The sequence below is a fragment of the Trachymyrmex cornetzi genome, unplaced genomic scaffold, assembly GCF_001594075.2.
Source record: "Trachymyrmex cornetzi isolate Tcor2-1 unplaced genomic scaffold, Tcor1.1 scaffold9, whole genome shotgun sequence".
Taxonomy (NCBI): Eukaryota; Metazoa; Arthropoda; class Insecta; order Hymenoptera; family Formicidae; genus Trachymyrmex; species Trachymyrmex cornetzi.
Genome location: NW_017300244.1, coordinates 341,206 through 362,894, shown reverse-complemented (window position 1 = coordinate 362,894; position 21,689 = coordinate 341,206). Strand labels below are relative to the sequence as shown.

The 21,689-nt window shown below is 35.2% G+C and overlaps 1 protein-coding gene across 2 annotated transcripts in view; it reads left to right on the top strand.

Annotated features, from left to right (window-relative positions):
* The window catches only part of Ddr (discoidin domain-containing receptor 2), a 199,333-nt gene that overhangs the window by 171,335 nt on the left and 6,309 nt on the right, over nucleotides 1-21,689 (top strand). For both annotated transcript variants that reach the window (XM_018520316.1, XM_018520315.1), the window contains exons 12-17: nucleotides 3,951-4,074; nucleotides 5,264-5,415; nucleotides 6,531-6,844; nucleotides 9,744-9,935; nucleotides 14,994-15,086; nucleotides 17,945-18,086. In XM_018520316.1, coding sequence (XP_018375818.1) covers nucleotides 3,951-4,074; nucleotides 5,264-5,415; nucleotides 6,531-6,844; nucleotides 9,744-9,935; nucleotides 14,994-15,086; nucleotides 17,945-18,086 — 1,017 coding nt within the window. The remainder of the gene's footprint in view (nucleotides 1-3,950; nucleotides 4,075-5,263; nucleotides 5,416-6,530; nucleotides 6,845-9,743; nucleotides 9,936-14,993; nucleotides 15,087-17,944; nucleotides 18,087-21,689) is intronic.

Here is a 21,689-nt window from a genome sequence, read left to right as displayed (position 1 = left end):
TCTAAAAAAGGACAAGAAACAGCAATATTGTGTAGACAATTCAGAATTGTTAGAATTTATTTGAAAGTTTAAAAAGCATCGTTGCAAAAGCTGAAAATGCTAAAATTCTTTAGATATAATAATTATAATAATATTCAAAGGACGTGGAACGTTTTATAACAATGGAATATGCCAAAGTAGGAAGAAGACGGGAATGCGTTAATTAAAAGCAGGTCAGCGCAATGAAAAATTAATAAAAAACATGAAACAACTGAAATGCACGGGAGACACTTTTGGACAGAGTTGGGAAATGTGTAAACTTGCTGGGACAGGTCGCGCAGCCTTTGCAGAAAAGAGGCGAAGATGTACTCATGGTAATGAAAATGGCAAAAAGCACTCCGGTGCTAATTAATGGAGGATCGTTTTGTGCCCGGAATCTTTTCGCTAGCACTTCACGGATTTTGTCGGGCTAACCCGTTTCACGATTTCGATTCTCGTTTCCGTCTTTACGCCTAACACGCTCCTTTCACGTCGCTATTTGTATTTCCGGTTACTGCATTAACAAGTTTAATATTTTTCTCAGATTAGTACGACGCGCAAACGAATGTAAAAAAACATAACGTAAATACCGAGCACCGTTGCATATAAATATAAATACATAAAATGCATTACGCGCGTCAGAAAATTTTAGTTTCCAGAATTTTGTTATTCATGTTTTTTTGTGTAATAAAATTTTACGTTTTAAACACGTGCCTATGCATATTGCTCGAATCACGTGTACGATGAAATAAATAAGGCATTGTTTTCCTTCTCCTCACAAAGCAATTTTGGTGGAGAATCTAAAAATTTAGCTAAATACGGATCTGAAAATAATTTTACTAGACCATCAAAATAATTAGGTAGGACGAAAAAATATGGTTGCTAGAATATCGATCAAAACATTTTACAGCATTGCTCATCATGCTTAAGATTTTTACAAAATTATTTTCTATATGCAGATCTGTATCTGTAGCTAAATTTGTAGATTCTTCAGCAAAATTGCTCTTACTATGCTGAAATCAGATTTCACATTCTGTGTCATTAGTGTAAAAAGGGGAAATTGACGGGAATTGGTACATGTAAATTATCTATGATAATAATCCATTCAGTTCAAATGCACCTTTAATTCAACCGCCTCGTTAAGAGATTATTCGATGCTATCGTTTGCCGATCTCGTAATCGCGGTTAAACTCGATATGCGATTAGTATGCGGACAAACACGTAATATCTCTAAACAAATACGCCACTTCAATAAATCCTACGGAACGTGTGCACGTAAGCTCTCTCGCTGTTACCTATAGTGCTGTAATTTATTTCGCCAGGCGTATTCCGTTATGAATACCAAACTTATAAAGAAAAGATATCAAGCTTGGCTTCTTGACGTTAAACGATGCCCGGCGATTGATACATTGATAAAATCATTTTACGACCAATAGAACGTGTCTGGATTTACGAAAGGAATCACGGATACATACATTCGTGGTATACTTTGTACATCCGATTGATATACCATACGTTAAAAGAAAAGGCGCTGTATTACTTCGCATTTCACGATCATGTCAATAATGCATCAGAATCTCTTCACGAAGAGATTCTGTGAAATCGCAAAGACAGTAAAAATCTGTTTTCCTAAAGAGCTTAATCTTCTCTTCGTAATCTCTTCGTAATGATGTTATTAATTATACATCATTACATGATCATAAAAGATTTTCATAACGCCTATTAAATATGCGTAGCTTATACGTTTAAAAATACAGCCGCAAACTTTGTAAAAATTTATTTTCTTGAGTTCGTTTAAACTGGACAATATAAAAAAGAAACAATGAGTAAATTGTCCGCTAAGCTATTTATTTTTGGAACATTATTTTCTATCGTTAAAAATAAGCGAGTTATTTCAGGCTGTTCTACATATTGCTGGCTTGTTAACGATGGCTTTCATAACTTTGTATTAATAAATTCTTAATAGTTGCCTATTTTCTCCATTATCGAGCATGTATGACGTACAAACACGATCTCACGCTAGACCGATGATTCAAAAATGAACTTTCCATCCCGTTAATGTCAAGAGTCGTGCAAGTTTTTAATCATGTATTCAGAATGTAGGTTTGCATAATTAAACAAACATCGATCCAAATCAATTGCCTCATTAGCAACGATTTTATATTTAGTCTTTTCCCTTTTTCGCATCAAGAATCATGTCGCTATATTTACACACAATTCGCAGACAATTTGCTCGACGATAAGCAAGGCCGTTCTGTAAACTGGATCACTATCTCTCGGGCAACAATAATACTTCCAAACTGCCATCGCAGTGTCGCGACCATTTCGGTGTCCAACCAACGAAAACGAGCTGTCGACATAGCTTTGAATACCCGATCATAAGAGTGTGGGAGAAGTCGAGACAGGACTTCAGATAGCCCTAATGGAGAAATAGATGTTAGATGGTTAAGGTCGATGGCGGGAAGCGAGCCCTTATGCTAGAAACGCGAGCGATCGAGAAAGATAGAAGCGACATGGATGGTATAACACCAATGCGTACGTGTGTACATATGTGTGTATATGCTGGCGAGACAGTGCAAAAGAGGGCGAGAGTAGTGAGATTCGCGTAGAATCCCGATGGTTAAGTGGTTATCTTATCTTAACGGCCGCGCCGCAGCATCTCACCAGTCTGGCACCCTCTAACGCTCCCTAAACGGAAATTAATACCCATCCCTACGTCCTCGCAAGTCAGCCTCGGCACCCACTGCCTGGAGCAACGCAAAAATCAATGGATATTATATCGCGAGTCTCACACACACACGCACATACGTACGGTGCTCGTCGTGTTCCTGCGATCCCTCGCGAGTTGTCTTATCGTGCAAAGAAAAGTGACGAGGAGCCGCAACGTAAACACCCCTCCGGTGTCTCGGATACCCTAGATTGTTTGTTATAATAAAACTGCTAATTTCCTGAGGTGGCATGTCGGGCTCGATCGTCTAGACCCTCGTGTACTTTTGCACGGTTGCGAACCAAGATAAAGGCGTCGGGAGGAAGTGACGCGAGATAAGAGCTTTACGGGTGGGCACCCGCGTGGTTTTACCGTCGCATTTTAGATGAAAGCGCACTGCCATGACGAATCCCGTTAATGGAGAAAAGCAAATGCAACTTACGCCAGGCGTCGAGAATACGTTGCCGTTAATACTATGTCGTGGTTTTTGCTAGATACTTGAGACGCGCCGAGTTTTCATCGCGCTCTCTTTTTAACCATTCTCTTGCGTGGCTATAAAAAGTTCCTTATGCGAAAACCTAATAAATCAGCTATAATAGAAAGAGATTTTGTTCTTATCTGCAATAGCCTACTTTACATTATACTAGTTCCTGAGATAAAATTAACGTATTACAAACGAAAGCGATACTATTCACGGAAAAAATGCATTAACGGTTTTTTTAAATTAAAAGTTAAACGATAAGGAAATCCGTATCTGTAATATTTAAATTTAAATTATCTCGAAACGAACGACGTTGGGGAGAGACAAGTTTATGGAAGTTCGCGAATAGCTAGGGAGTCGTTCTGACATTATCCTTTCTATCGGTAACGAAAATAAGCTCGCGCTACTTTCCATGCTCTGTCTACGGTAGCGTGTGCCGAGTGCTGTAAAATAAAATTACGCAATCGACAATACATAATAAGTCAGTAGGCCAACGGGTATTCATCGCTTCAGCACACAATAACCAGACGCGCGCGCGCCAACCCCTTCAGGGCCCGTGCAGTGTCTCCTCGTTTCGTCGGCTATGAATATTCTGAGGAGAGTAAGAGCAGGGGGTCGCGAGGGAGAGCTGGAAAATAGGAGAGGTTAAACCGACGGTGTATCGCTTTTACCGCGTGATATACACGGTCGGCGTGTGCATAAATGTCAGGTGCATTAATGATAACGCTCGATATTTGGCCACAGGTCTCCGTGGCAGAGGAGGGCGAGGACAAGGGACCAATTTGCCCCCCGCTTCCGGCGCAGTACCATCCAGCCACCTACAGCACGACAACGCCGCAATTACACAAAACCGTCACGGATTACACCGGTTGGTACCAACGTTTAAAAGTTCATACGCTTAAATACTTCCTTTTGCGTCTACATTCCGAATTCGGTTCACTTTTAGCTGGGATTACAGTCGTTGAAATATTGTTAAAATACTGCACATATAAACGTACAAATACCCAGATTTCTTTTAATTCTAATTGTTACAAGTTCAATTACTTCCTTAGAACGTAATCGTTGAAACTGTATTGGACCGATGTTCGTTTGAATGCTAAGTGCTTAACTTTTAAAATCTGCTTCGCTAATTTCTATACTCCTAACGTTTCCATTTTTATTCTTTCTTTTATTATATCTTTTAGTATTGCTATACGTGTTTACTTCTAATTTTTGTACAAATTCTTATCTTTCCTCATTTTTCCGTTCGATAATTTGCCGCTATAAATTTTATCTTTAAGAAGAAGTAAATTTATCATTTTCAAACAATGGTGATATCAAAAGTTGATCAACATCCCAGTCCGTTCAATATCACCAAAGACATTTCCACTTCTGTATTCGCTGACTTCGACCCTGTCTTGACATGGATAGTTTCGTGTTATCGCGGGAATTCTAACGGGTTGTCCCGAGTGACGGTCAAGCCGAGGTTTCGAATCTCTGCGCCTGGTTTTACCACGGCCGCACAACGTAGTTGGAATAGTCGACAAACTATTCCGTTGCGTCTCGTAGTTGGCACAGCTTGCTGGACACAGGGAGAGAGAGAACCATGGTCCGCAGAGAGACTGTTTGTCGCGTCGCGCGACCTTGTTTAATCGAATTAGACTGAAGTCTTTGATTAATTAACTATTGGAAACGGCATGTTACGACTCATTAACAGGTTACTAGGTGGACTAATTTTGCGAGTCCACAAATGTAATAATTACCGTGCGGGCGAGCCTATGCGAGACGAACGATATATAATAGCAATATCGTAATAAATTGAAATAGACATTTTTTTCGTCGTTACCTCCGAGTTTCATGAAGAACTTCATTCGGTGTACTCCGATGACGTTGGAGTTTCGCGGCGCTGCACGAAGTCTCGTTAAAAAATGGTAACGATCTCCCGAAACTTGGAAACTCGACGCGAGAGAAGACGTTACAGACGGCAATTCCTTTCGTCGACGGCTAGCCGTGATTATATTTTTAACTTTGTCGAATTTCTTGATTCTTTTCCGCTTCGCTCCTCGTCGCTCGGACAGGAATCAACGAGGTGCAGCCGGTTATTCCGCTCCTGCTTAACTCGACGATCAATCTTGCCAGGCCAATTCCGGCGGTCCAAGAATATCCGTCTAACCCACCACCCATACCGCCCCCGCCGGAAAAGTATTACGCCAGCACGGAGATCTGTAAGGTGAGTCGCAAAAATGTACGGTAGACATGCGATCCGCGCCGATTAAGCCCTTCTCTAGCATTAACGCGGGTACTTCGAGCGCGAAACTGTGTCAAACGCCGTCTCGTGACCGTTGGATCTCCGTCACGATCGCTGAAAGGGAGGCAACCTTGTAAAACCGACCACTAGGGCTTATGTAAATCGCGAGATTAATTCGAATATTATACCGTTTGTGTGACTTTTCAATTTTCGCTTTCTACGCTCTAAGATAGAAGTACGTATCTAATATTTCCGTTATCACGCAACATGAAGTTGTGAATATTGCTCGCACAAATATCGAATATTTTTTCCATGGAGATTAAAACACTGTATAAAGTAATAATATTATTAAATTATACTTTTATTGAAGTTATTGTATTATTCATAATCACAGTACTAGATTATTTCTATTGGCTGTAATAATTACATACTGCACAAAATATTTTTTAACGGTGTATATCATTGTATTGCGTATATCTCGACTCCGACTTAATTTCGTTTTCAACCAGGGTTGTTTTCTCTATACAATATGCACGACGCAAAATACTTCACCCTGTGAATTATGAGGATTAATGACCGAAAAACGAAACAACAGGGCACTATCAATCATAACTACCGCGAAGAAAACATCTTTCGCGGGCATACACAGATTATAGAGCGATAATGTAAAAGGGCGTGGTTATTGATTACAGTAGTTCTATGAAGGGTAGCGTACATGTGTTTCTGTTTGATTATATTATCAGATTTGATTAATTTACGTGGAAGCAAAATTACATTGAAAAAGGTATATCACGATTATGAATCCTAATATTATCTTTTATTTAAATATTTATTGAAATATTTTTTCTTTATATATATATATATATATATATATATATATATATAGAAAGGAAGAAATATTTATCCCATTTTATTCATATTCGCGATATTATACTTGTTTCATATTTTTCAAATAATTTCGTTCAGTGAATAAAAGTACAAATATTTACTCACAACTATTTACCTCACATATTCGTACTACACGTATTAATATTATACATTGATTTATACGTAATTCGAGAAAATATAATTTTGAATTCGTGTATGTATCATCACAGAGTCCTCTACCACCACTGCCACCCTCGCCAACACCAAGTACACCACCGCCAATGAGCGCGAAAGCCTCTAGCAGTGTAACTAGCTACAGTCCGGAAGATATGCTAACGGAGGAAGAGGACGAAATACCTGAGTGTGTCCTTGATTTTCCACGGGAAAAACTCAACATCGTTGAAAATCTTGGCTGTGGATACTTTGGCGATGTTCACCTCTGCGAGGTTGACAGGTTTCCTGGATACGACGAGGTTTTCAGAAATACCTCCAGCGATTTAGTTATTGTTAAATCCTTGAAACCAGGATCTTCTGACGCTCTTAGGTAAGAACCATGTAATTTTTTCGATTTATATAATGATATATAAAAGCAAGTTATAGCTATTGAATACTTTATCTTTTAAGGAAAATAATCTCTTCAAAAAATTGAAAAATAGCAGTAATTGCAAATGATAATTGACGTCTTAAAATATTTAATATATTATATTATAATGAAAAATTTTGTCATTTTTTTTTATATTCTATTTTTCTGTCTTGATAAATATATCTTGACAATATGTCTAGTATTTAATATAATGTTATGCGATAGCATGAAATTTCACATTGATTAAATTTTGCTCAATTTACGTAAAGGTATACAAAAACAAGTTGTGGAAATTGAATGCTTTATTTTTTGAGAAGATTAATCGTATCTTCAGTAATCGAAAACAGCAGCAATCGTAAATAATAATTAATTTATGTCCTAAAGTTTTTAATTTAATGTATTATTTATTTTGTAATGAAAAATCTTGTCATCCTTTTATATTCTATTCTCGTATCTCGATAAAATTTTAATGATAACGTTTAAATGATAACGTTTTGTTGAGAATGTGTTTTGATGACAACATAAAATTTCACATCAATCGAATTCTAGCAATTATCGTCAATATTGCATTAATTAAATATAATCACTAGGCATTTAGATGCTATCGTATGGATCAAAATATTAACGTTCAAACATATATTTTGTACAAAGTTTAAATATTTCGGGAGACAACCGCTCCTACAGCAAACAAAAACCGAAAGCGAAAGCAGTGCCTATCTATATCGACGATAGAAAATTATTCCAATAGATTATAGAGCGTCGCGTTAACGGCGTAATTCAATAACGCGGCGCAAAGTGATTCCGAATGTAATGACACGCTACGCGCATTAAGTAGATGTGGCCGGATAATGCGGAAGGGCTTTAAGCGATCGATGATTGGCATGTAATCGAATAACTCGTCCGTGTTCATACGCGCATGTCTGCGTCAATATAATTTTTCATAAAGCGGTGAGAGAGGAGGGTTCTCTCACCTTTAGAAAATTGGAAACATAAAATCCTATTCTGTATTCAAAGCGTCTTTCTACGGGGCATACGATTTAGCGATTGGTAACATGGAATATTCGTCAATAATCTTGTTTATCCCTTTATTTATGTTTCGCAATTTTCGAAATCCCGTCCACGTCTAAATCCACCATTACGACCTACTTAGCGAATCAGCGTGTATGCGCTGTACGTGCTTCATCGTGGCTTTTTCAGTAGAATATTTGAAAATCAGTATCCACTGATTACAGAGAGATACTGCGCAATATGCTTAATTGGATAATATTATATAAAGAAAATGATTATTCCGCGCACTCTATAATTTATAAATACAATGAATAAAAATTACAAACTGTACCTCGGTAATACCTCGTATTATGCGTCATATATAATTACATGTAATACGCAGTTCCACACGTGATCCAATTCACGTCGAAGCGTATTTGTTTCTATAAAGTACATTTCAGAAAAATCTAGAATCAATGCTTGAACGAAGGTTCTCGTAGCTCAACCATGAACACTACATCAGCCAATAAAAGATATCCTTTTATTGCATTCGCGATGCCGCTATAACAACGTTTTGTTCGGACGATCACGATTTTCCCTCGGTATAGGCCGATAGGGATAGGAACGGGCAACGGAGCGCGTCGTACCGGATTCACTGCACCGGCCCGACGACGCGTTGTCGTCGCAGTAGCAAAAGGATGATCCCCGCAGACAGGATCACGGATGGCATTGTCTACAAAACACATTTTGCCAACTGGGAAAAGCCCGCGAATCCCGTGTTGTCGCGCGAAATGGATGCAACTCATGTTAGAGCGCAATCGTTCTCTCGCTGGCCTTTATTCTTTTCCACGCCTTTCTTTCTGTTGGTTACAACCAACTCGCGTTCCGCAAAAAAGTCTATCAAACCAATCTGCCTGATAGATTTTCGTTTTTTGATCCTATTATACATTTCGTCGTCTGATGATTGAATTTTTCGATGCAAAAAGGAATTTCATTTTCCGCGTTGACATTTTCAATTAAGTAATTTTATGTTGCGCATATACGCATGTTCTATGAAAAAAATGTACTGATGAATTTTAAAATATTTCCCAAAAATTAATATCATGTATAAAATAAAACGTGCTGGTCGGTCAAATACGAATCTCATCAACGGAACTCAATATTATAATACATCGCATTTATTCGAAATACATTCGTGTTTACTTCTCTAAATGAAAGCGTGTTCGTCTATGCAAATATGTTGAAATCGTATAAAAATGCAAATTTTTAATAATTTCAGAGATATCATGGAATTACTAGAAATTATCCTGTGTCAAAATGTTTATGAAATGGTCTCTTTTTCTGACCAATAAAATTGATTATTCGACCATAGAATAATAAATTGGCTCATTAATCGCTAGAATTTTTATTGGATTGATTTATAATACGAGGAGATAATTTTATATCAAAAATTGTAAAGAGGATATAGGTTTCAATTTTCACACAGTCTATTGAGTTCTTATCGAATTCACAAATCATTCAATGTGACAGTTTATATCATGTTCTGCATCGTCTGCTCTTGCTAGAATTTACTCACATGTGTAGCACAATAGTGCATAGTCGCAACCCTTATTCGCGGTTGTCCTTATTCGTGACTCGCGCTATAACCCCGTAGGTAGGTTTCTCTTTTATCCTTGGCATTTTTGTATTGCTTTCCTGCCGTTCTTTCTTCTTCGCGAGACAACGAAAACTTCCGAGAGACAAGCGAGCGATACGAACGGAATATCTACATTACTTCCAGTATATATATCCGCGTCCGTATTCAATACTCATGGCCTTGGTACCGCGGGCACCTATAAAGATATTACTTCCGGATGCTCCATGTGTTTTCCAGGATAGAATTTCAACAGGAGGCAAAGAGACTGGTACGACTCGCCGATCGAAATGTCGCGCGGCTACTCGGTGCCAGCCTTGAGAACGATCCCATGTGCATCGTATTGGAAAACGGCGAGTACGGGGATTTGAATCAATATTTGCAAAGTCACATCGCCGAAACTTCAAACTTGCACACGGCTAAGACGCTTAGGTATGATAAACACGATACTTTTCTAACTTAATTTCCATAGTTTAATTAATATTATTGCCTCTTAAACATGTGCGCTAAGATAAAGTATCATATGTATACTATAGTTTATGTAAAATTTATGTATGGGGAAACCGAACACTACATGCCTAACCTAAGTTTTGTGATTTTTTCTAATTTTTTGTTGAATCCAAAATTGAAAATTAATGATTAGATTTAATAGAGGATTTCTGAACACGAAAAAAAATATAAGATATTTTCAAATATTTACATAAGTGCAGCGTAAAAAAAGTAGCATTTTTCGTATTGAATACATCACTGTTAAACTCATAATATCAAATTATACTGAATTTTAATTATTTATAATTATTTCTACAGGTCGCTATTGCTCCTATTCAATATGTTGTTAATTTAATTAAAACAATGGAATTAAACAATTTAATTCAAGAAAATTTAGTTTATTATTATATATTAAAAAAGGCATATGTTATAATATGGACGTTATTTACTTCGAAACTAACCACAGAAGAAGATTGATTTATATTTTGACACACATGGAAGTTAAAAATAATAAAATGTTATTTAAATCAAGAGATCGGTTTGCCATTGTTCCTTTGATATTTAACAGTGATATATTCTCAATATGGCCTAAGTATACGTTTAGCTCTTTTTTATTAAAAAAATATATATATTAGAGAAACTGAAAAATAAAGTGATCCAATATTACTTTCATAAGATATGAATTATTAACACATTGAGATATATATATATATAAAAATCACAAAGAACTATTTCCTAATCCTCAACTCATTTACTTATCTGCTTATTTACTTAACTCCACGATGTTTAACAGGTGAATTAAAATCCATAGAATAAAAATAGGAAAAAACGCGTGTACATTCAGCATGCCTAGATTGACCATATTGTTTCTACCTTACAAAGAGTTTCCTCTCTTTGATTGTAAACAAAACCTTGTGACGAAAATATAAACTGAATACAGTGTTGTAAAGTATGAATACAGAACTACAATAATAAGTACTATGGAAATTAATAACTATCTCTTAGTAGTTATAGAAAGCAATTATTTACCTATGAAATATTACATCATGACCTAGATGTTCTCCATTTTGCTTTACTGACAATAACAGAATGAACAAACTGAGCAATAAACTGATGCAATTGAATCAAACAGACAGCCTGTACGACTTAATAGTGCTATCTGTTGAATTCACATGTAATTACTCACAAACAGTGAGTAGGTCATGTCATGAAAATTAGGCCATATAAGGTCCGGTTATATGTACTTAAATGTATTCATACGTACACGCAAATGTATGTGTGCGTGTGTATTTATTCACTGACAATGTATCGGTGTCATTACATCACATTTTAGATGTTAATGCATGCTTTATCATCGAAAAATATACCATAATAGTCCTTGGTCGTTCATAAATACCGTTACGTTTTTAAGAGATCGTTGGGGAATTCGGTTCGTACATAGTTAAAGGTATATAACAAAAAATGCATATATATCCTGGATATATATGATCGTTATTCGAATAATTAACATAATTTAATGAACACAAATTTGATACTACGGCGTGGAATAATTTGTAACATCGGTACCATCGTATCATTTTAAAAGCGATACATTATCGATGTCCGCTTTAATGCACACTGCCAATCGACATTGCGACACTCGAAGTAAATAACATATCATCCGAAATAGATACGCAATTATGTGATCATCACCATTTTGACATAAAATCAATGAACCATATTTCGACATGCCCTAAATTTCACGTTGATACGATCACCGTACTTCCGCGTAAATTGTTGTGCCTATTATGGCATCACCCTCACATTATCGACAGATAATAAATCCATTTAATTAAAACAAATAAAATAAAATGTACTTAATTAACGAATTGAAATACCGTATATTCATTAATTGACTAAACCAATTAAAATAATGAAAATATCAAAATTGTAATGTGTCATGTTATATAATTATAAAGTTGTTTATCGAAATTTTTTACACGAAGTATTGCTACAATATCGTGAAAACGTCAAACGTATACGATGAATAATTCCCGTGTGTATATGCGTACGTGACGTGGAATGATTACTTTTTACGTTGCTGTAAATGCAGGATGATAGCATTCGAGCAATTCCACAATAGGCCTCCTAGTCGAACGCGATCGTGCGAATTTTTGTTTTATTCTGTCGCCGCGAAGAACGTCAGTTCCAATCAGTCCGGAGGACGCGTGAAAACGCACGATGACCAGGACTACGCGGAAAGTACTCGAAATACGAGAAATCGGCTGAAAATGAGAGGTGAGCGACGGAGAGGATCATCGGTGCTCGTGACAGGTGTCGGCGAAGCGTGTTTTCCCGCGCGATCGTTTTCAGCTTTCGCGCGAGATGAAGCAGCCGGCGGAGATCACGCTTTGTTCCCATCAAGTGCCGCGGAAAATATTGATGTACGGGGATATTCAATCATTCGTGCCTATGCAATACGAATAGCACCATTTACTATTTTGCAATTGTAATAGTAAAAAAAATAGTTATACAACACATATTATCGTTACGTTTTCTCATCCTATTGTTTGCAGATTAATTTGTTTCTTTTGCAGTTTTTCTTTCACAATTCGTAACACTACACATCGTTAAGTACCTATAATTAAGACATAAAACAAAATTGACGTTTATTAATTATGACAATAATACGCGAGATGTTATAGATATTTTCAGCAATTTAATTTTTTCGAAAAATTCGAAAAAAATATATCTAATATTAATTTGCTCTCACGAATCACGCGATGTGCAACTTTATTATGTTGTCATATTTCAACAACTTAACAGCTCTTAATAGCTACGACAGTATCGAAGTAGTTAATTAAATTGCTGATATATGTACTATCATTCATAAACGAAATCGTTTTCATTTATTTCAGCGAGTCCGCCGTTTTAACTGCAGTCAGTTTGTCGCATGAACGAATCCAATATCCAGGACCGACAGAATAGCCTAGCTTTCAATACAGCCGCTTTCTATACCGGTAACCGAATTGCATTCGCTGACATCGCAAATGAAGCTTTAAGAATCACGACGCTAAGTCGTCCGGAAAATTTTTACACGACGCGATATTAGACACATCGTGCAAATTGAAAATTCGTCCCTGTTTCCGTTTGATCATATACGAGAATTAAGTTCAATTCATTCAATCAACATGTTATACCGTTTTGCATCATAAGACATTTGTATCATATAATTGAATAATATATGATAACTCAGTATTAAATGAGCATATCGATATTTTCATTAAGGAAAAATCAACTGCAAATTATTATTCATATAAAGCGCGAATATTGCGAGATTTATACGGAAAAAATGATTTTGCTGAAGTATCTAAGAATTTATAGCTACACTATAAAAAAAATATAGTCAATTTTAATAAATATTTAGTTGAATATATGCCAACTAAATATTTATTAAATATAAAGATATATTTATTTGATACAAGAAATTTTAATTTGATTTAACAATCATTTTTTTTTACTAAACAAATATTTATTTACTGTAAGTAAATATTTAGTTGGCAGTATTGAACTAAATATTTATTAAAATTGACTATATTTTTTTCTCAGTGTAGATACAGATCAACAGATCTAAAAATAATTTTGTTAAACCATTTAAATAATTTTATAGGAATCTCAAGCATGATGAGCAATACTGCACAAAGATTCGACATTCTAACAAACCAGTTTGAGTGTCCAATTATTTTAATAATTCAACAAAATTATTTACAGATTTGTGTCTATAACTAAAATTTTAGATACTTCCGTATTGTAATGTAAGCAGGGAGCTCGAATACTCCAATTTCTGAAGCAAACATTTATTTGGCCAATAAGATAAATATATTGACGCATTAACCAATTACATATAGATTCTTCTTGCAATCTTTTTTACATATTATTGCTCTCATTTCATATATATACATATAAACCTACAGTTATATCGTAACAACGTTAAGTGTAGGACGATATGCTACCACCGAAACGACTCTATTGGCGTATCTCTCGTAGAAATAGCACGCAGAGTCGTTTCGATGTAAATGGTTTGCATTCTACAAACGTAAATACTAAAAACGTATAGTACCTACCGTCGTCCTCAACGAGTACGAACGAATGCTAACGCCCGATCGTAACCAACGCGTACGTTTGTCGCACTTTACTCGATTTTCAAATTCAATTTTACTGGAAATAGGAACAATACAAAAATAAATCTGCTGTATACAAATATGATGAATAAACTTCTTCAATCTCTTTTGCTACAAATTTCAAGTGAAAATACTATTGTATATATATCTAATTTAGATTGATCAAACGTACACTTATATCTTATTTATTTCCAACTTGCACTATTAGATACTAAAGAAGTAATGATAATAATTCCTTGAGTTAAATAACATTTTATTATTTAATTTCTATGTGTGTTAAGATGTAAATTAACCCATTTCTGTGGTTAGTTTCAAAGTATACGTTTATATTAACGTATACACTTAGCAAATAATAAACTAAATTTTAGTCAAATTTAATACATTTTCTTAATTTAAATTGTTTAACTGTAGTTTTAGTTTAATTAAACAACGTTAAGTAAAAGTAATAGCGGCCTATATAGGTGATTAAAAATAACTTAAACTGAATATAATTTGACATGATAAATTTAACAGTATGGGAAAAATATACCTACATTTAAATATATTTTCCATTGTAATAATTTACGTCATTCTCAGTTATGAAAGGCAAAGTATGGCTTCATGTACGAAAGAAAAGAGCATAACAAGTTAATTTGGATTCCTTGATTTACTTTATAAAGTAATTTAAGTAACGGGATCTCTTATTTTACTTGCGTCAAAAATGTTGGTTGACTATGGCTGAGTTGGTACGGTCGAGTGTCCGCTATTTGTGGCGTTGCTTGCTACAAACGCCTCTATGTATACTGAGGAGTTTCTCCAAGTAAACTTCACGGTGTAACCGACTCCGTTCTTCGTGTTGCAGTTTCGGCACATTGGTTTACATGGCCACGCAAATAGCATCCGGCATGAAGTATCTCGAGGAAATGGACTTCGTGCATCGGGATCTCGCCACAAGGTAAGCGTGCACTGTTTCCCATAAGTTGCTTTGAGGGCTTGCTCATTAATGAGCAAGTTGTTGTTTGCCATATTATTGCAGTCTTGAAAACGAAACTAAATACGTGTACCACAGAACTCGTCAATCTTCCTTTCGTCCCGATAAACTTATATGAGAGCGAATGTGTAGAATAAAATGATATCCCCGATGTACTATAGCTAATTCCTTTTTTTATGTTGCTATAACAAACGTGAAAGAGACGATTTTTTAACATTTTCATACATGGCGAAACAAATAGACTGTTGAGATATGACATTAATACTTTTTATATGTTGGTTTTTTAAATTAAGAAAAATTGATAGATGGAAAAAATGATGTTGTATTAACAGCATTACTCTAATTGAAAATAATCTTGTTAATTCACACCACATACACACACACACACACACACTCACACACACACACACACACACACACACACACACACACACACACACACATACACAAGTAATATTAACGAAATAAATATATTATGCTTTTATTTTAATAAAATATTATTTGTTTCATTATTGCTGTTATTGAATTATTTTCAATTAAACTAATGCAACATCTGTTAATATAACATTAGTTTTTTCCGTATATTCACGCAATTTTCCTTGCATATTTATGATTACAATAATTCCATATATTCAGTATGTGAAATAATTAAAAATAATATATTCGATTATAATATAACTGCACCTACATCCTTTGTTTGAAAATCAATTGAATTTCACCAATCTTAATTTCGTTTCCAGACGAATGCTTTAATTTGTCTGCAGTGATTCGCAATGATCGCTAGACGGAATCGTTTCATGTATCAAACAAGCAAACAAACAAACAAATGCATACTCTATTCGATCTTTTTGTAAGCGTACGAAAGCATGCCTCTGGGCATTACAATGGGATTGCTTTATTACGACGGCCGATTGTTTTATCGTCTCATTCCCTTTCCATATACGTAATGGATTCTGCATACCCCTAGACCGTGCTTTTCCACCTTCCATACGATTTGGAAACTCTTGAAACCCAGCAGCGTGGCACGACAACCAATATCGTAGGTAGAGCTATTAAAAGCGGGGGAATGAGATAGGCACGGCCGGAAGGGTTTGGGCCGTGTGTTCGAATTATTAACTCTAATCGTAAACCTTAATTATCATGCCCCGTGGCGCGATCGTTGTCGCGACAGTAGCGAGGGTACAAGAAGCTAGACGAAAGGGGCGCAATTTATTTGTGATTTATAGAAGTGGGTTCAGGGTTAAATTCTAATGGTGAATGCGGCAACCCGGCGAATACTAGTTCTACTACTGAGAAATAAACGATGGATATTAATGTCTGAGAATTATTGCTACTAGCAGAACGGGAATGAAGAATAATAAATCCAAAATAAATCTATTTCTATGTGGCAAATTCAATCATATATATTTCCTTAGATATCTCGTAATAAATATTTGACGTCTTTTGTCATTTTTATGAATTTTTCCCGTGTATCTTGTACGGAAAGAACAATTTTACTGGAGCATCTAAAAATTTAGATAGATTTGAAAATAAATTTGTCGGGTTATCAAAATAATTATGTAGGATGCTCAAGTATAATGAATAATATTGCAAAATATTTTGACATTTTAAGCAATTATTTTGAGTATGTTACATTACTTTGATGGTCTAATAAAATTATTTTCAGGTTTATATCTGTCTAAACTTTTAGATACTTCAACAAAACTGTTCTTTTCGTATTCCCACGCAATCATTCTTATGGTATCTCAAACGGAAATGTACATATATATGTGTGTGTGTGTGTGTGTGTGTGTGCGCGCGCGCGCGTGTGTAACTGAAATTATATGAACTAACATAATACACAGGTTTGCACGATTTCGAAACGATTCCAAAAATTGTAAAACAGCCTGATTGAATTTGAATGCTCGAGAGAACAAAAAAAGAATGAGCAAGATTTTTATGGTACCAAAAGTAGAAAAACTTGCCAGCAAATCAGGCAGAAGGCGCAGACGTTGACAACGGGTGTGAAAATATCAACCGGTGCGCGTAAAATAAAAGCGTCGTGGCAGCTACTAAACCATCCCTTCCTCGTCTCACGAATCACCCCTTTACCGTGGAACGACGACGTTTACGCGCAAATCAGCGCGAAACTTGGAACGACCGTCGTTTGGAACATGCTTGCAACGAATCTATTGTGAGCTGCTTAAATATGAGCTCCCAAGAAGCGATTTCATGCATCAGCCATTCACAGTCACTGTATTTTATTGAAGAAATTCATCCGTTAATTATTAAAGAATTTCTTTTCTAACATTTCGAAGACTCTCATCTGTTTCATTTTCTTCAATTATTTTATAATTGTTTTATGATACGTCTTGTCGATACATGTACTAAAAGGTAGAATATATTTATAATGATATAAAGAATTAAAAAACTAAAAAATATCAATTTAAAATCTATTTCCAACTGTACAGAAAAAAAAAAAATCATAAACTGGAAAACTAGCGTTTAGTTATGCTCGCACGATATTTCGATAAACTACTCTGTTTGTTTTTGATATGGCTGCCACGTGCAGAATATAAAAAATAGAACGTACAAACACATATTCATTTAGCCGTATACGAACTGATACGAACCGATAGAATATTGCATAGTTGTACGGTTAGCAGAGATCTCATGGCCAGCGTTAATAAAAAGAATGGAAGTGTTAATTTGATCAAAAAATAATTCTATTATTTTCCAGTTTAAAATTCGCGAGTGGAAATATTTTGGTATATATTACACAGTAGGATGAAAAAGGTGCTTCACAGAAATTAAGAGACGAGTATTTGTGAATTTTTTTTCAGAAATTGTTTAGTGTGCCGCGGATACACGGTTAAAGTATCTGATTTGGGTAGTGGACGAAGCGCATATGCGGCGGATTACTTCCGTGTCGAAGGACGTCCTCCATTACCGATTCGATGGATGCCATGGGAATCAATGCTAATGGTGAGTATATAATAAATGCTTACTGTATATTTAAACAGTATATATTTTAACTTTGTCTCTTTATCCCTCTTTCACTTCCTGAGTCTTCCTCCCTCTCTCGATATTTTTCACCTTTGGACATGAAGAGATTTAGCGCGCAGCATAGCTTTCCGCGTGTGCGCTTTTTCCGGAAGCTTCCGATTTAGACGGGCGCTCGCGCGTTAGTGGCAATAAAGATCAGCGATGCGAAAGTTCGATAGAATTATAAATAAAAAAAAGAGAGGATAAATCAAATTGGCGCAAACGACTTTCGCTCGTAAACGAGCGAAATAGACAAGGGAGACAAAACGAGAGCGTGTGTCGGGTCGCTTTGATTTTAAAATCTACGCATGGGTGGGACGCGGCAGTTTGACGAACTACGGCTACGCATCCACGCGATGAAATTCGGTTTCGCTCCGATGCGTACTTTTTTTCGTCGCTTTTCACATCCGGAAGTAAAACCCCTATCCGCCATTACATATCGGCATTATCCAAGTCGACATTTTCGCTATCCGTCACAAATGCATATCATCGTCAGGTACTGTAATGAAGAAGCATCTCTTTAGATTTATATAGATATGCAGATGAAAGCGTTATGTGAAATATTGGTTGGAAAAAATATTCCGACTCTCATGAATCATCAAAGATCTGTGTATTATAAAATGAGTCGTAAATACGCGTATTGCTTTGTTGCTAACGAGATTACGTGATACATCTGCCAATCTCTTCATCTTTTAAACGAATTCGCCAATTATGTCATTTAATTGGTATTAATACCACGCGCCAAGCCATGTGCGATAAAATTGATTTAAAACTGTAATTGATTATTCTTCTTGTTAATCTGTCCTTCCCATTACGCAAAATGAATCGCATTAGAGATTTCCGTTCACCCATTGAGAAATAAAGAAGAGTTTCAAAGTCTGTTATTTATAAAAGAGGCAAGAAAAATTCTATCTAATAAACCTTATTTCCGAATGGAAATTAAGTTTTACGTTTCATTTAATACATCTTGCCTTTAATTTCTCAATTGTCATTGCCAATATCGAATTGCCGATCCGCGAAACCGCTCGACATCAGGCTGATAGAGCCGTCTACGGTCACGCTGGTACATATTAGCGAATTGAGCTTGCCCCATCGCATTGCGCGATACGCGTCATTGAGCTATAAAAGTGTCGGAGAAAATATGCGATACACGTTTGGAAATTCATTTTCGATGTTGAGCGGCTTTTTCAGCTTAACCGCTCGACAATCCAAACACAATCGTTCCGCTTCGCAAGCTAACGCATCGAACATGGCGTTTCCGCTGTTTTCGCTGGCGTTACAATGTGGACGACGATGAAAGATATTCGCGTTTACTTTTCACGAAAATTCGGACAAATGTATGTCGATCTGGTGGAAAAAACAAACTTTTTTTGCTAATGTTTAAAAATATTATGAGCGCGCGTTGTATCGTAGTAATCGCGTTATAGTCAAACTGTAATCAGACACTGCAACAAATAATAATAATTATTATTATTATATATTTAATAGTAACATAATCACAATAATATATTTGTGTGGTTAATAATTTAAGTCGCATAAAATATAAGATATTTTTAATTTGAGAGAGAAGCATTATATAATTTAAATATTAAAAAATTGTATAAAACGACTTGAATGTGAGATTTTAATTCATAAAATTTTAACGTGCTGACCTTTAAATATTCAATCATTTAAGCATCTAAAAATATGGGAGATTTATAAACTTGACCATTTAACGACGAAAAATTCTATAATAGGAATATATATCTATGAAACAATTATTCAAAGATAAAGATGCGAATGGTTAATACTTTTAAAACTTATAAAGTTATTCTTTTATATTGCTTCAACTTATATCAGATATTACGCTGTTTACGATTCAATATCTTTTCATTTGAAAAATGAATTCTAATACAAAAATTTAATTTTAGTATCTAACTGTGCATAGATTATTATATCACTCTATTCTTTGTCGTCATTTGCGGAAATAGTATATTTATTGTACCTACGTGTAATGGCAAATTAATATCAAAACGGTTATTCGACGAAATAGAAATGAGGCTGGGAAATATAGTATTGAATAGCTAGTTGACGTCGTCATTTCAAACTGACTGCGCCATTAATGTTTCATTATTGCCCATCATTTATCCAACCTCCGCCATTGTGCAGCGCTAATGAAACGATCCCGTTTCTACGCGCAAAATACCGCTTCAAAAATTATCCGGGATTATCGTCGATTTAATAGTTTCATATCGATCTTGTGTGATCATGGAAATCATTCTTTATAAGATTATTCTGCGATTACGCATCACAGAGTTTGTTAAAACACGATGCTACCATGTTTAATTTATTGTTATTCAGAATATTTTTTACAAAAGTGTCAAATAAAACATAATAGTATTTTTAATAGAAGAACGTTAATTTATTATTACGTATAGAATGTAATAACATTTTTTTATTTTATTTTTTCTATTATATATTAAACGATGAACGATAACTTTGTTATTGGTTTGCTTGTGCATGGCATAAATCATTATTTATCGCGCGCGCATTATTTAGCTTCAACAATTTGAAGTAACGTACAAGTAATGATGCGCATGTAATTTTGTATCACGCACTTCATAAATAATCGAATCATGTCTTAAGATCCTCCTGAACATGCGCAAACTACAAACTCTGCACGCATGTGCAATCTTCTCAGCGTATTACCAGCAGCAGAGATTATGTAATTTAAGTACCTAAGTTGCGGTAATTTCACATCAAGTACACAATCATTTAATCGCAAATCGATTTAAAATTACGATGTTATTACACAGCAAGGTCTTTCGCGATTGCTTCTCTTATTTATTAATATTCTACCTTCATGTCATTCATTGACTTTTTCTATAATTGTTAAAATATATTTTTTTTTATAAGTAATTCGAAACGTTCTTTTTCACGAGCTTATTTTGAATCTCGTTGATAGAAAATATATGATTATTTACATCTTTATATAATTTATGTATAAATAATACATTTATTTCCTATATATTTCCTCAGAAAACATTATGTTTGTATAAACGTAGCGCTGATATTAATTAAAACTTGTAACTATTAAAGCTTTTATACAACTTGCGTTAATGTATATATATATATATATATATATATACATATATATGTTTCATCATTATTAATTATTTTGCTTGATGGGTCATACACATGCCAATGGGAGCGGAAGATACATCCAACCGTCAACGTGAGGAAAAGAGTAAAATCGTGTAACTGCTTTATGGCGTTTCCGCGAAGCTTGGGCTTAACTGAGTTACTCGGTTGAACTTTGGGAAACTCGAAGGCGCATACAGTTTCCATAAATTACTCCTTCACGCTCAAACATTAGATTTCTGCGTCGAGCATGTCGCGCTTTTAATTATTTTTACGGTTTACAAAAAAACAGATATTAACTTTAATTCGTATAAAAAAAACAGAATTTATACTTATATTATCGCAATGTTACTTTGCATTAAATAATCTTTATACGAACGATGCAGATTCTATGTACACACGCGCGCGCGCGCACAAACAACA